Here is a 14,676-nt window from a genome sequence, read left to right as displayed (position 1 = left end):
GCACGAACCTGTGTCCCCTGCATCGGCAGGCAGACTCCCAACCACTGCGCCACCAGGGAAGCCCAGCTCCTTTTTCTAGGGAAGGTATTTTTCTTTTCTTACTGAGAGTAGAAGAGTTCCCCTGGTTTGATATTTGCCTTTTAAAATTTTGTATCTTTTGCCATAAAGTATAAAATTATTTATGTATTCAAACTGTCCATTTTTTAAAAAGAACTTGGAGGTTTCCCCGTCATATGTTAAAAAAAAAATAGTTGGTGGGGGAGCTTCTCAATGCCCCTTATCTCAGCTAAAAATGAAGTTTTTAAGGTTAAATAGGTAAGCAAGCAGTGTATTTAAAACAGAGAAAATGACACAGCCCTTGTTAAAAAAAATTACAGTATGTTTGAAATTCTATAGAAACATTATACTTAGGATTCTAATTGAAAAGCAGAACTCTACTGTGTGTGTGTGTGTGTGTGTGTGTTTGTTTTTTTTAAACCAAGGATGGACTTACACTGACACATCATAATCACCTAGTTTACCTTAGAATTCACTCTTGGTGTTGTACATTTTATGGGTTTAGACAAATGCATAGTGGCATTTATTCATCATTATAATATTATACAGAGCATTTTCACTGCCTTCAAAGTCCTCTGTGTGTTCTCTTGAATAGTATCTATTTTCTTAGTAAAATTATAAACATATGCCTCAAAATGTAGAATGTAGAGTTTAAAAAAACATCGTTATTCCTGTTCACTTAAAGGCTTGTTAAAAACAGCCTTCTTAAAAGGAGGAAGATTTATTAAAATAATGGCAATCACACATACTTCTTGCTTCATTCCCTTAAGATCTAAAGGCTCCTAATGAAATAATCTCTCTCTTTAAATTCTAAAAAGCTATTTGCACACAATTTAGAGCTTCTAGCTAGAACTATAATGGGCTAGATTTAGGAGTAAAAAGAGCTATTTTGGCCAGGATATAAACACTTAACTTTATTAGAAATCAGAAATTAATATAAATCTAATTAGAGTGCAAAAAAAAAAATCTTCACCACTCTCCACATGAAACCTTTTATTCTAAAATCTATTAGTACCATAGTTCATTAGGAAAAAATAACTTTCAGAACTTAAAAACAAAAGTCAACCAACTAATAAAAAATATCCATCAACCACTAACCTTCCCAGTCTTCTAAAAACCCAGACTCAAAATATGTTTCTTCTCTTTCTTTTTCTAAGGAAGTTGCAGCACTGTGCTGCTTTTTCTACCTATCTCCTAGCCACTTTGTGTACAGGCTATGTACTACTGAACAGTGACTGAATACTTCCTCTTTGTCCTTGGAAAAACTTGCCTGTAATTTCCCAATTTGACCCAAACAATCTGCTTGTAATGTAGTTTCTTGCCAGCTTTACAGTCATTGCAATTCCAGCAGCCTTCTGGCATCTCTATGCTCAGGCACTCCGGGTGGAAGGAAGCCGGGCACGACTCACAGCACAGCAATCTTCCACCTTGAAACAAACAAACAGTCTTAATAACTGAGAAAAGAGGAGAGAGAGACAAGAGAGAAAGTTATCTTTTACCTGCATTAAATTTGATTCAGATTGAGGGAAATTAACAAAGGGATTGAGTTATATTTTAGTGATGGATTAAAATACAAAGCAATGAACAGATTTAGCTGAAGCAGCCCTTTCCAGCGAGGGCTTCTGTGGCCAGAAACTCAAAGCCTTTGAGCAGCAGGAAAAACATTACTCTTTATCCCTCTAAAATGTGGGCTATTGAAGTACCAGTTTAGCAGGCAGCTGAGACTATTAACATATGACAAATGGATGCATAAAATCTTTAGACTGAGTAGATTTGAGAACAGATTTTCAGAGAAATATGCAGCAACTCTCTTTTTCTCCTTGAGAGCTAAGAAAGCAAGCAATGGTCATCTTTGTATTTTAATCCAGTGGCACAGTTAACTACATCCCTTTATAACAACATTAGCAAGAATGCAAACAGCCAATAGGTTGACCAGTACTTTTTTCTTCCCATGTAAGAATACAAAAAAGGAAAAGAATCTTGAATTGGTGATTACATTATCATTACCTTTTCAGTGAAGACAAATAAAGTCAAACAGGCTATACAGCAGTGGTTTGCAACTTTTTCATCACCAAGGATCCCCTTTCCCTTTCTCATGGATCCATATGTTTTCAAATATTTTACCAAACAAAATACCCACCAAAACCAAAAAACATTTTAAAAGTAACAATTATTTTCTTCTGTTTTAATTAACCAAAGAAATATATAACAGCCAATCAGAGCTTCTGATCTCAATAACAAAACTGGTTATTATCACATTAAATTGCTAAAAGCATAGCCAAATATAAAGAAACTCACACCACTGTATTTTACACAAATGCCTGATTCTGTTAGACTTTCTGAACTGTTAAATATAGTTCAGAATTTTGTTTGTAATATTTCCTGATGTCATATTGAGAACCACTGCTTTATAGCATAAAACAAGTAAGTATCAGTGTAGAATCAAGTACCACACACAAGGAGATGCCTCCAAGTACCCTAGCAAAATCCTCTCCTTGTAAATACACAAAACGATCTCTGGATCAAGACCAAAGCAGGTATGGCAAACAAAACAATATTACTTTTAAATCCAAAAAATTAAAGAGATTTCGGGGAGAAATCTCTTTATTGTTGTATTTTCTCTTTATTGTTGTATTTCAACAAGTGACAGAAAAGAATGTTAACCACTGAAGATGAAATGCAATAAAGACATTTACTGAAAAAAAAAAAAATCTTTCTATTGGAAAACCAAGTCTACAACCCATGAGTGTACTGAGATTTAAAGTCTCATAAGCAAAAGGTTAAGAGTCCTCTATACAACTTTATCAAATCACATGCTCCAACCTTTTGAGGGTTTGCTATCAATTTTCCAGAAAATCTTGTCTTCCTGTAGACTTTCAAACTTCTAACTGATTAACATAAAAACAAAAAGAAAATCCATATACAATCAGTGATGAATTAAATTACTATATTTCCTCTGCTTAAAAGCTTTTACTTCAATCATTGGGATTTCCCCCTTTGTCTGCAGATCTCAATATGGATTAATTGTTCCAATTCTCCAACCTAGAGATTAGCTGCCTGAGTGCTCTTAGCCTAGGTAGGGAATTCTTCTGTAAGTTTAAAGTAAAATGAGATAATTCATTTTTCCATCAGAAAGAAATGACCGATAGGGAGAGTGGTCTTTGCAAATCCTTTAGAGGACAAGTGATTATTAGGGCTGGTGTGGAAAAGTCAGTCTGGCCATTTTTTAACATTATGGAACAGTCCTAAATTTTAAGTCTTATTTCAGAGGAAATACAGACCCTGAATCATCAGTGAAAATCATCACGATTTTTTGACAAAAATACACAAGGGAAATAGAAAAATAAAAATATGAACAATCCACCTTGGTGCTATGCAAGAAAACTGCTTTAGGATGCGAGAGAAGATATGGTTCAAGCTAAGCAAACAGAGGGCTCAAAATAATTTCAATTCATGTCAAGGTCAATACCAAGTACTGAAAAGAAAGTAAGCGACAATTGAATTAGTCTAATTTTATAAAGGCACCAGCAGGAAAATAAGGCATTTCCTAAAATGCCTCAGGTAGTCTAATTTTATTGCACTATGGAATTAGTCAGACCCATGTCCATCTTTGTTTTGGAAACAGTTGGTATCACCAGTAAGATGCCATACTGTGACTTCAATGGAAAACAGACAAAAGAGTCAACAGTCTCTCCAACCTCCCTCTTCATGGGTTCTAATCAACTTGCTTAGTTATACTTTCTTTTAGTCATGGGTTGCCACTTCAGATGTCTGACAAACAGCAAACATACATCATCAGCAGGCAACACAAAGCATGAAAAAAAAAAAAAAGAATTAAATTTTCTTTAAAGATTCTGAGCCTGGCCTCAGATCATAATGGCAATGTATACAGGAAAAGGCTTTCACCTTCCAAGTTATTTATTTTACCCTCTGGGATAACTCCCCAAATAATACATTATTGTTAAACCACTTTTTTCCCCTTTATTACATGGAGGCTATGTAAAGCAAAGTACAAGATTTTTCTTCCATAGATTAAATTAACTTGGAGAATATAAATATACATTTAGCGCTTGGTTCTCAGTGGATAAATTATCTATTAGCAATTCTTCAATTCAGCTGGGCTGCCTTTCAATATCCAGTATTTGCAGCATTTTCCCAGCTGCCCACCAATGTCTCCTAAGAGAAGGGCAACCAGTTTTCATAGCACCATAACAGAAACATTTAAGAAACAAAATGATAGACTGTATTTCAGAATCAAAATTTTAAGTGTCAGTATCTTTGTTTCCCTCTATAACCTGTCTTGTTATTTAGCTGAAAGTTAGTAACAAATTATATCATGTCTATTCTATTCTAACATGAATGATACGGTTCTACATCAGGCAAAAGAGAAAGAGCCCTCAGAACATGCTTCGATATTAAGCAGAATCCTAGTCTTTCAATTTTCATGACTGTAGATATATGGAAGGTGTGAAAATTTATTCAAGGAGAAGAGTAAGTAAAAATTTGTAATAATGGAATTATTTTAAGCCCTTTTTAATAATTTTGCAGCCATATGAAGACAGCCACAGCCACCAAGGTAGAATTTACCAAAAGCAACAGATGGTGCTTGACAGGCATACATTTCCCCCCTTCATTTAAAGAGAAAAAATAGGAAATGCAAAAATAAAAGTAAGAGATAAACTATTTCGATTATTACCTTTCTCACATTTCTTTTTGGAAGCTGACGAAGAAGGAATCATAGGTAATTTCATCAACTCTGCACGATTTGATTCATTCAGTAGGTAGTGGGACTTATAGGCATAGGAACTGAACATGGGGTCTGAATGGTCCTGCACTATCAGCCCTATACGAGACAAACAGAAAGATGTGAGCTGCAATGAAACTACCCATGATTCCATGAGGAAAAAATAAACCAACACCTACTATGTAGCTGTGCTTAAAGCTGGGGGGGAAAAGAATATGAAGAAAAAGAAAGATCTGACAGACAAGGCTTTCCATCATTATTAAAAGGAGTTTAAGCTACTCAATGCCTTATCCCTACATAGAAACCTATATACCCAGAAGGAAACTCCAAATTAATTTGAGGATGTAAACTGCTTTGACATCATTCTGAAAACCCCCTCTGGAAAACAAAGCTACATTCCTTAAGGTTTAGAAGTACTATGACGACAACCCAAAGAACAAAATGATGTATCACTTAATTGCTGGAAATAAGAACTGTCTACATGACACACTAGAGACCCTGGTCACCTTCAATACATCAAGCAGCGCTGAAAAGGCAGAATTGGGCTGCTTCTCCTCTCTGCTCAGATCTTTAGATACCCTCAAATTCCAGCTTTCTCAGCCAGATAATGAAGCTTTTCTCTATCAGTATGATACATGACTTTAGAGAAGATATAAGTTGTTGAAGTTCACTGAGGTAATGCAAACATTTAAAGTTTTGTCCTGCCATGATAATAACTGACTTAAACGCTTACCAACTTAAGGGTTTATAAAAACAGTCCTTTCAATCTACCGGTACAGCTGTCCTGTTGGAGGAAAACAGCATCTGCTCTAAACTACCCGTGACACCCACCTTTCCCCTGAGTTAAGTCCATCCTGTAACTACGGCCACTCCTAAACCCAGGACCTCTGAGACCAGGGAAACTTTCTCTATTTGGTTACTGGTCAAATCATGACCGCAGTCTCATAGAGATCATTTTGAGAAGAGGGAAGAGTTTTGTTTTTAAAGGGGTGACCATTTACTATTTTCTGTGGATTTTATCTTCATTTGATGCTATCTTACACTGAGGCAGATTCAAGAAATATTGATATTTCTCGTGAATGGAACTTGAAATTGCTAATCGGCAATACATAAGAATTTTCGAATAAAGGTTATATAATGTTGAATGAACATTTCATACGTTTAACAGAGAAAAGTGGTGCAATGGCTTTTAAATAAGAAAGAACAACTTAGAATATTAAGTAACTTTTATTTTACACCACCCTCCAGATGAAAGGAAATGCTGAAGAATCTCTACTACACTGAAATATAACTGAACACACCCTATGGCACCATGGGGGGCAGGGGAGGAGGAATGTTTCTCTAAATGCTGAAGCATTTCTAAAAATACTTCCAGATATTTCAGTCTTAAAGATTAGCTTAGGGCTTCCCTGGTGGCAGTGGTTGGGAATCCGTCTGCCAATGCAGGGGATGCGGGTTCATGCCCCGGTCCGGGGGGGATCCCACGTGCCGTGGAGCAGATGAGCCCGTGCACCACAACTACTGAAGCCTGCGCGCCTAGAGCCCGTGCCCCGCAGCGAGAGAAGCCACTGCAATGAGAAGCCCGCGCAACGCAACGAAGAGTAGCCCCTGCTCGCCACAACTAGAGAAAGCCCGCGTGCAGCAACGAAGACCCAACGTAGCCAAAAATAAATAAATAAACTTATTTAAAAAAAAAAAAGGAGAATTAGCTTAATGATTTTAAACAACCAATAACCAAGAACTAAGACAAAAATCCTCTGTGCGGAGGGAGAAACTGTACGCGACAAGAAACAAAGGCAAAACAAGCTGAGGTTTCTAACACCAAAACATAAATAACTGAAGTATCCCTTTTCATGTGTGGATTTATTACAGTTAGAGCCTGTTAAAAAAGAAGACCTCTATAAATTCTGGTAAAAGAACACATATCATTTACTTCTGGAGAACTTTTAAGCCCTTCTCAAATCCCAACATCTGATGTATTTAGAATAAGTTTCTGTAAAACGCTGGAAAGGAAAATGAGAGTTTCTGTTTACTGTGCAACGTTGCAGTTAAAATATGTGGGGATTAAATAATCTTGCTCTTTAAAGAGGCATTTAAATACAGCACATCTTTCAGAATAATTGCCAAATTGGTAAGATGCAAACAGCATCCTGTTGTTAAAACATGAGTTTTCCCCTCATTTCCATTATCTCAAGCTTTTAATCAAGGCATATAACTTAAACTTAACAAAATGGTTAGAAGTTTCTCTAAAACTAGGTTCCTTGACAATGGGTCATTTTCTATCTATCTTAAAGGAAAACACCTGCTTTAAAGGTCACCCAATTATTGAATGAAACAGAGCAAAAGAAAATATTGGTTGATATACTTAACTGATGGTACTTGATTCAGAATATACTCCAAAGTAAGCCAACGTGATAGTTTTAAACTTGGTATTTAAAATGTTGGCTCATTTACTTACACACACACCCACACACACCAACACACCTACACACCCACACCTCTCCACCCCTCCTAGTAAAAGTGAGTAAAAGTGAGTGCCTAGAAGGGTAGAATAAAATATTTACAAAGTGATAGACTTTGTGTTATCACTGACACTCATCTATTTGAAAGTCTCTAAAGCTAGTCATTCAGCTGATAATTCAGTATTTTCATCCTAGCATTACTTTCTTAGGAGTGGGCAGATGGGAAAGGCACGTGACTTTTTATTTCTTTGGCTAATACAGTGTGTGGCACGAAACACTTCAGAACTTCTTCCCCTGTGCCATCCAGACTTCAGAGCAGGACACAGCTGTTGTCACTACTCTTACACAACACTTCCTTCTACCTGCAGACCGCCCCGTGCACTTCCAAACTGGAAAACTCAAAGCAGTGTGTACAATGGACCCAGGAGGCTGCCATGGAAAGGACTACCACTTACTTAATCTTGTACTGTCCGCCTCCTCTGGTTATTTTTCTTTTTTTTAATGAGAGTTTCAAAAGCAAAACAACTCAAGATCTATCATACTAGCTAAATTCTATTGAAAATACTCTATAGTACTTTCACCAAATTAAAAGAACTGTCTCCTAAAGCAAAAAAACAAAAACAGGGACTTCCCTGGTGGAGCAGTGGTTAAGAATCTGCCTGCCAGTGCAGGGGACATGGGTTCGAGTCCAGGTCCAAGAAGATCCCACATGCCGCGGAGCAACTCAGCCCATGCGCCACAACTACTGAGCCTGAGCTCTAGAGCCCAGGAGCCACAACTACTGAGCCCCCGTGCCACAACTACTGAAGCCCACATGCCTGGAGCCCATGCTCCGCAACAAGAGAAGCCACCACAATGAGATGCCCGCGCGCCGCAACTAACAGTAGCCCTCTCTCGGTGCAACTAGAGAAGGCCCGTGCGTGTGGCAAAGACGACCCGAAGTGGCCAACAATAATAATAAAAAAAGATAAATAAATTAATAAAAAAACAAACAAAAAACAAAACATGATCCAAAACTTCATTTTCAGTATGGGCTAAATATAATCTAACAGGCCTGATATGCCACACAGTCCTTTCAAATATTTCACACTAAGGGAAGTTTAGAAAACTTAGCACTTATGAGTAAACAAAAAAACTGCACTTGGGGATATGAGTTGGTTTCTAAAATGCTTACTAAACACTAAAAATTCTTTTATTATAATACAGCTGAGACGCTCTATAAAGTTGGGCACTCTGTGTCATGTTCAACTGAGGAAGTTCTACTTTATATTTATTACAAACTCAAGTTCACTGACGCCCTCAGGGACACAATATTGTTTTGAAGTGATCAATCTTAAGTGGCAGACTTAAATATCAACAGCTGGCAAGTAAAAAAGCCTCTACCGCAGGCTCTTAACTAATACACCACATATGTTGCCTTGGCTGTATTCCACCAGGTCTTCCTCATGATAAAATACAACATAAACAATTAAAAAATAAATGTGCTCTTCTTGCCTTCCAAGTGAAATCTCAATTAGTTGAAAACTCTGGATTAAAGAATATGACATGGGAAGAGTCTACTTCGAATAGAAGAACTGTTTGCACAAGGGAAGAGAGCTGACCCTTGAACAATGCCACGGTCAGGTGCATGGACCTCCACGCAGTTGGAATCCCCTGTAACTTTAAGTCGCCCCCCACCACCGACCTGCGGATTCCACCAACCTTCGATCACGTAGTACTGGAGAACGCCACTGAGAAAAATGCACACAGAGTGGATCTGCGCAGTTCAAACCCATGTGGTTCAAGGGTCAACTGTAGATTAATCTTTTGATGCTCCAAATAGGAACGCTAAGAACTCATCTATAATTCTAAGTTACTAAACAGATGTAGATTTTAGCTTACTTTATGGAAGAATTAATATTCTAACAGTTTGAGTGTCTAATGTTATAAAAGGGACGAGTTACTGGAATTGTTAATCTCTCTCAGGGGTATTACTGAAACTCGATTTTAATGGGGGAAATATGCCAATGAACCCAGAAAGACATAAAGAGAAAGGGCTGACACTCACCTCTCGCACAAACGAAACAAAAGCCTACATTTACAGCAGAGGAAGAGTTACTGCTCCGTTTGGAATGATTACTACAGATGAGAACGTAGGAAGACACAAATATGCTGCCGGCAGCAATGCAAGCATCTCCAGAGTGGTAGGCTACTGGGCACCTCAAACACCTCATCATGCGACCTGTCGAAAGACAGTCAAAAAGGAATCTATGTAAGAAAGAATCAGCTGATATAAAATGAGATCTTTGGGGATCCAATGTGATGCTGGTTACAGTAATACAAAAATCTTTTTCTTCCCTAGTTTGACTCTGCTGTTCCTATGCTGTATGGCCCCTAAATGCAGTGCTCATCTAGAGGTCGCTCAAAGAAAAATGTGTCTGTGCCAGTGCTGGAGAGATGCTGGTCTCCAATACGGCACCTGTTTAAGGAATTTTCAAGGATAATTTTGAACATATGGAATTTTCTTCCCACGGTCTGAATTAGAACCTAGAATCCACTTACCTTACTATCTATTGTGGCTGAGCTGTTAATAGCTATAGATAAACAGAGGGAGAATGCCTGATGTTCTTTATAATAATGTGCTTACTGTTTGCTACTGAACTTACAAAAAAAACAACTGTCCCCTTCCTTAGCTCTGTTTTACCTTTACTTGCTTTGTGGATATCTTTCTCCATACAGCAGGCAGAGCAGCAGTGCTGGGGACAGCGGAATCCTTTTGATTCAAAGATGGCAGTGGGGAATTTGCGGACACAGGCTTCATGGTAAAATTTCCCACAAGCACCAACAGAGCAACGCTTCACGTCTGTACCAGACACTTTACATGAAAAACACGGGTGCTCTCCTGGAAAATTGGTGAGGAACACAGATTAAATAAAATCTGATTAAAGCATATTCCTTTTAAATAGACGCAGTCACTGACACCGAAGAGCTAATCCCCAAAGATTCTACTGTTGTGTGTAAGATTTTTAACATACAAAAAAGGCACTGAAAATAGTTAAATTATGACTTAATAAAACTTGCTAGAATAATTGATTTGCTACAATAATTGATCGTCAATTTGAGGATATAGCACCAAAAACAATTTAGATCTCCACTTCTCACTTTATACTGAAATTCCATAGAAAATCTAGAACAGAATTTTCAACACCTGGCAGCTGAGAGTGGCAAGGTCTTCCCAACATAGAATAAAGAAATTACCAATAAAGAGGCAGATTCCATTAGATAATCACAATTTCCATTTGTAAAACAGACATAAAATGAAAACTCATAATCCTAATAAAAACAGAAAGTTATAATTACACATCTTATTCAAACTGTAGAAAATCAAGGACAAAGAGAAAATATTAAAATCACCCACAGAAAAAGACAATTACCTTCAAAGAAGCAAGACTGCTGACTGAAAGAGAAAGATGGAAGCCAGAAAACAGGGGATGCTATCAGTAAGGGCTGAAAGAAAACTGTCACCAAGCCAGAATTCTACGTCCAGTGAATGTACTCTTTTTTTTTCTTTTTTTTGCGGTACGCGGGCCTCTCACTGTTGTGGCATCTCCTATTGCGGAGCACAGGCTCCGGACGCGCAGGCTCAGCGGCCATGGCTCACGGGCCCAGCCACTCTGTGGCATGTGGGATCTTCCCGGACCGGGGCACGAACCCACGTCCCCTGCATCAGCAGGCAGACTCTCAACCACTGCGCCACCAGGGAAGCCCTGAATGTACTCTTCAAGAAGGAAGTGAAGTCAATACACACTGGGGAGAATTAATAAAACCAAAAGTTGGTTCTTTGAAAAAGGTTAATAAACTGATATCCCTGGAAACAAGTAACTAATAAAAACAGGGAAAAAAAGCAACAATGTTAACATCAGAAATGAAAAATGATACATCACTACAAATCCTACAGTTGTTTAAAAAATAATAAAAGGATATCACTATATTTTTGCCAATAAATTTGAAAATTTAGATAAATCAACAGATTCCTAGAAAAAAAGAACTTACCAACACTGGCACAAAAATATTAAATAGAAAAAATGACAGTTCTATAATCTATTTAAGAAATTGAAACTATAATTAGAAACCTTCCAACACTAGAAACCTTCCAACCAGTGGAGCCCAGGTGGCTCCACTGGTCAACTGCCAAACATGTTAAGAAAGAAAGAATTAGAATAGAAAAGAAAAAAAAAAAGGAACAAGTGAAAAACAGATGTAGAAAAATAAATGCAACAAGGATGACAAAGGATTATGTTTTGTTATATAAAGAGTTCACATATGATGTTATCACCTATATGTAGAATCTAAAAAAATAAAACCAATTAATGAAAATAACAAAACAGGGACTTCCCTGGTGGCGCAGTGGTTGAGAGCCCGCCTGCCGATGCAGGCGACATGGGTTCGTGCCCCGGTCCAGGAGGATCCCACATGCCGCGGAGTGGCTGGGCCTGTGAGCCATGGCTGCTGAGCCTGCACATCCGGAGCCTGTGCTCCGCAGCGGGAGAGGCCACGACAGTGAGAGGTCTGCGTACCACAAAAAAAAAAAAAAAGAATCCACCAGCCAAGGCAGGGGACACGGGTTTGAGCCCTGGTCCAGGAAGATCCCACATGCCGCAGAACAACTAAGCCTGTGTGCTACAACTACTGAAGCCTGCATGTCTAGATCCCGTGAGCCACAACTACTGAGCCCGTGTGCCACAACTACTGAAGCCTGCGTGGCTAGAGCCCATGCTCTGCAACAACAGAAGCCACCACAATGGGAAGCCCGCGCACCGCAACGAAGGGTAGCCTCCGCTCACCGCACCTAGAGAAAAGCCTGCGCACAGGAATGAAGATGCAACCCAGCCAAAAAATAAATAAATAAAATCTTAAAAAAAAAAAAAGGAAAATAACAAAACAGGCTCACAGATACAGAGAACAAACTAATGGTTACCAGTGGGGAGAGGAATGGGGGGAGAGGAACTAGATAGGGGCAGGGGATTAAGAGGTACAAACTACTATACATAATAAAATAGGTAAGATACAAGAGTATATTGTACAGCACAGGGAATACAGTCAATATTTTCTAACAACTTTAAAAGTAATATAATCTATATTGAATCATTATGTTGTACACCTGAAACTAATATAATATTATAAACCAACTATACTTTAACCAATTAATCAATACAAAATAAAGCAGAATCATGGGGGGAAAAAGAGTTCACATATGGAGAAAATATATGTAACATATACAAGAAAAGATAAGAAGACTTATAAAGAACTATAAATCAATATAGAAACGGCCTAATATAAAAGTGGGCAACAAGTATGAACAGGAAATTGACAGAAAGCAGAAAGCAGATAGCCAATAAACATATGCCAAAATGCTCAACTTTGCTAGTAGTCAGATAAATACTAACTAAAACCACAAGTAACATTTTAAAAATTCACCAAATAGGAAAAAACTTAAGAGTCTGATAATACCCATCATTGATCAGGGCGTGGGGAAACGGGCACTCTTATGTACTGCTTGCTGGTAGGAGTTTAAGTTGGAAGGAACTGTCTTAGAAGGCAACAGGGCAGTATCCATTCTAAAAGGAGACATTGACTTCCTGTGGCCTAGAAATTCTATAATACTCCTTGCTGTCTGTGTTAGAGGGAAGACTTGTACATATAAAAGGATGTTGACTGAAGCATTGTTTGCAACCACATACGACTGAAAGCTGTAATTATCTGCCCTTTAAAATTAGGATTAGCGTTTTCCTTTTGTGTCTGTGTTACATATGGAAATCATAAGTGACTATTTACTTGGATATCATCTTTTGGGAAGTGTTCAAGTCTTTTGCCCATTTTTCTTATGATGCTATAAAAATTCTGAAGGACAAAAAATACAAGGAATAGTTTTATGTTTTGATTTTTTACAGAAAGTTATATTTGGTTTTGGAAGTACCTAACCTTTACAAATTGGCTAAGTCATAAAACGCCTTTAAAATCAGGACTTAAAACTGTGATATTCAAATTTTTGTTGTTGTTAACTGGCTTTGTTGTAGAAATAAAATAGAGCAGTGTTAAACTGGCTGAATTATAAAAATTCCTTAAAATTAGTACTTATAACTGTGATGTTCAAATTTTTTTTTTTTTTTGGCTTCGTTATACAAATAAAACAGAGTACAGTAGGGTTATTTTTGTTGTTGATGTCCTGTTGCATATATATAATTTCAAACTATATTTTAACATATTGGTAGATCTGAAAGCAATAGTACTGTTTTGGTTTGTATTTTAAATAAATTTATTTATTTATTTATTTTTGGCTGCATTGGGTCTTTATTGCTGCACACGGGATTTCTTTAGTTGTGGCGAGCGGGGGCTACTCTTTGTTGCGGTGCATGGCCTTCTCATTGCTGTGGCTTCTCTTGTTGCGGAGCACGGGCTCTAGGCGCGTGGGCTTCAGTAGTTGTGGCGCACGGGCTCAGCTCCTCCGCGGCATGTGGGATCTTCCCGGACCAGGGCTGAAACCCGTGTCCCCTTCATTGGCAGGTGGATTCTGAACCACTGTGCCACCAGGGAAGGCCAATAGTTCTGTTTTAAAAACTTTTAGGGCTTCCCTGGTGGCGCAGTGGTTCAGAATCCGCCCGCCACTGCAGGGGACACGGGTTCGAGCCCTGGTCCGGGAAGATCCCACATGCCGCGGAGCAGCTGAGCCTGTGCGCCACAACTACTGAGCTTGAGCTCTAGAGCCCGTGAGCCACAGCTACTGAGCCCGTGCACTGCAACTACTGAAGCCCGGGGGCCTAGAGCCCGTGCTCCGCAACAAGAGAAGCCACCGCAATGAGAAGCCCGCGCACCATAGCGAAGAGTAGCCCCCGCTCACCGCAACTAGAGAAAGCCCGCGCGCAGCAACGAAGACCCAATGCAGCCAAAAATAAATAAATAAAATAAATATTTTCTTAAAAACCATAAAAAAATAAAATAACTTTTAGAAATTTTAAAAATTATTTTAAAGTTTAAAAGGTTTGACTTTACCTAATGCATAAACTGCCCTACGTAAAAATGAAATAGGCTTTCACTTGCATAATGATCAAAGTAAGTCTAATATAAATGAAAATTGTTGTAATTAGTGGTACCATCACACTAACAGAGCTGACTGAGCTATAAACCCCTGTGAGACTTACGTTTAGAGCTCCAGCATGGGCATGCTTCCACTACCCTCCCCTCCTCACTAGCACATGGTCTTCCTTTAGAATAAGAAAGTAATAAGTAAAATTGCCTGTTACACATTTTATTCAAAAGGGCAAATGAAAATGCTTTCTTTCCAGAAATCACATTTGTCTTAAACAACAGAAAGTGGCAGCATAAGAACTTATCAGGCATGTATCCTGTAATACTTTTTTTTTTTTTTTTTTTTTT

At 38.2% G+C, this 14,676-nt stretch overlaps 1 protein-coding gene across 3 annotated transcripts in view; it reads right to left on the bottom strand.

The window, feature by feature from the left end:
• The window catches only part of NSD3 (nuclear receptor binding SET domain protein 3), a 99,971-nt gene that overhangs the window by 16,550 nt on the left and 68,745 nt on the right, over positions 1 to 14,676 (bottom strand). For 2 of the 3 annotated variants that reach the window (XM_007469785.1, XM_007469787.1), the window contains 4 exons: positions 9,947 to 10,141; positions 9,311 to 9,484; positions 4,754 to 4,900; positions 1,328 to 1,484 (listed from right to left, as the gene is read on the bottom strand). In XM_007469785.1, the coding sequence (XP_007469847.1) occupies positions 1,328 to 1,484; positions 4,754 to 4,900; positions 9,311 to 9,484; positions 9,947 to 10,141 (673 nt within the window). Of the gene's footprint in view, positions 1 to 1,327; positions 1,485 to 4,753; positions 4,901 to 9,310; positions 9,485 to 9,946; positions 10,145 to 14,676 lie in introns of all 3 variants that reach the window. The other variant, XM_007469786.1, reaches the window with a different exon arrangement.

Source organism: Lipotes vexillifer, unplaced genomic scaffold (genome assembly GCF_000442215.2).
Source record: "Lipotes vexillifer unplaced genomic scaffold, Lipotes_vexillifer_v1.1 scaffold1383, whole genome shotgun sequence".
Classification (NCBI taxonomy): domain Eukaryota; kingdom Metazoa; phylum Chordata; class Mammalia; order Artiodactyla; family Lipotidae; genus Lipotes; species Lipotes vexillifer.
This window is presented reverse-complemented; position numbering and strand designations above follow the sequence as displayed.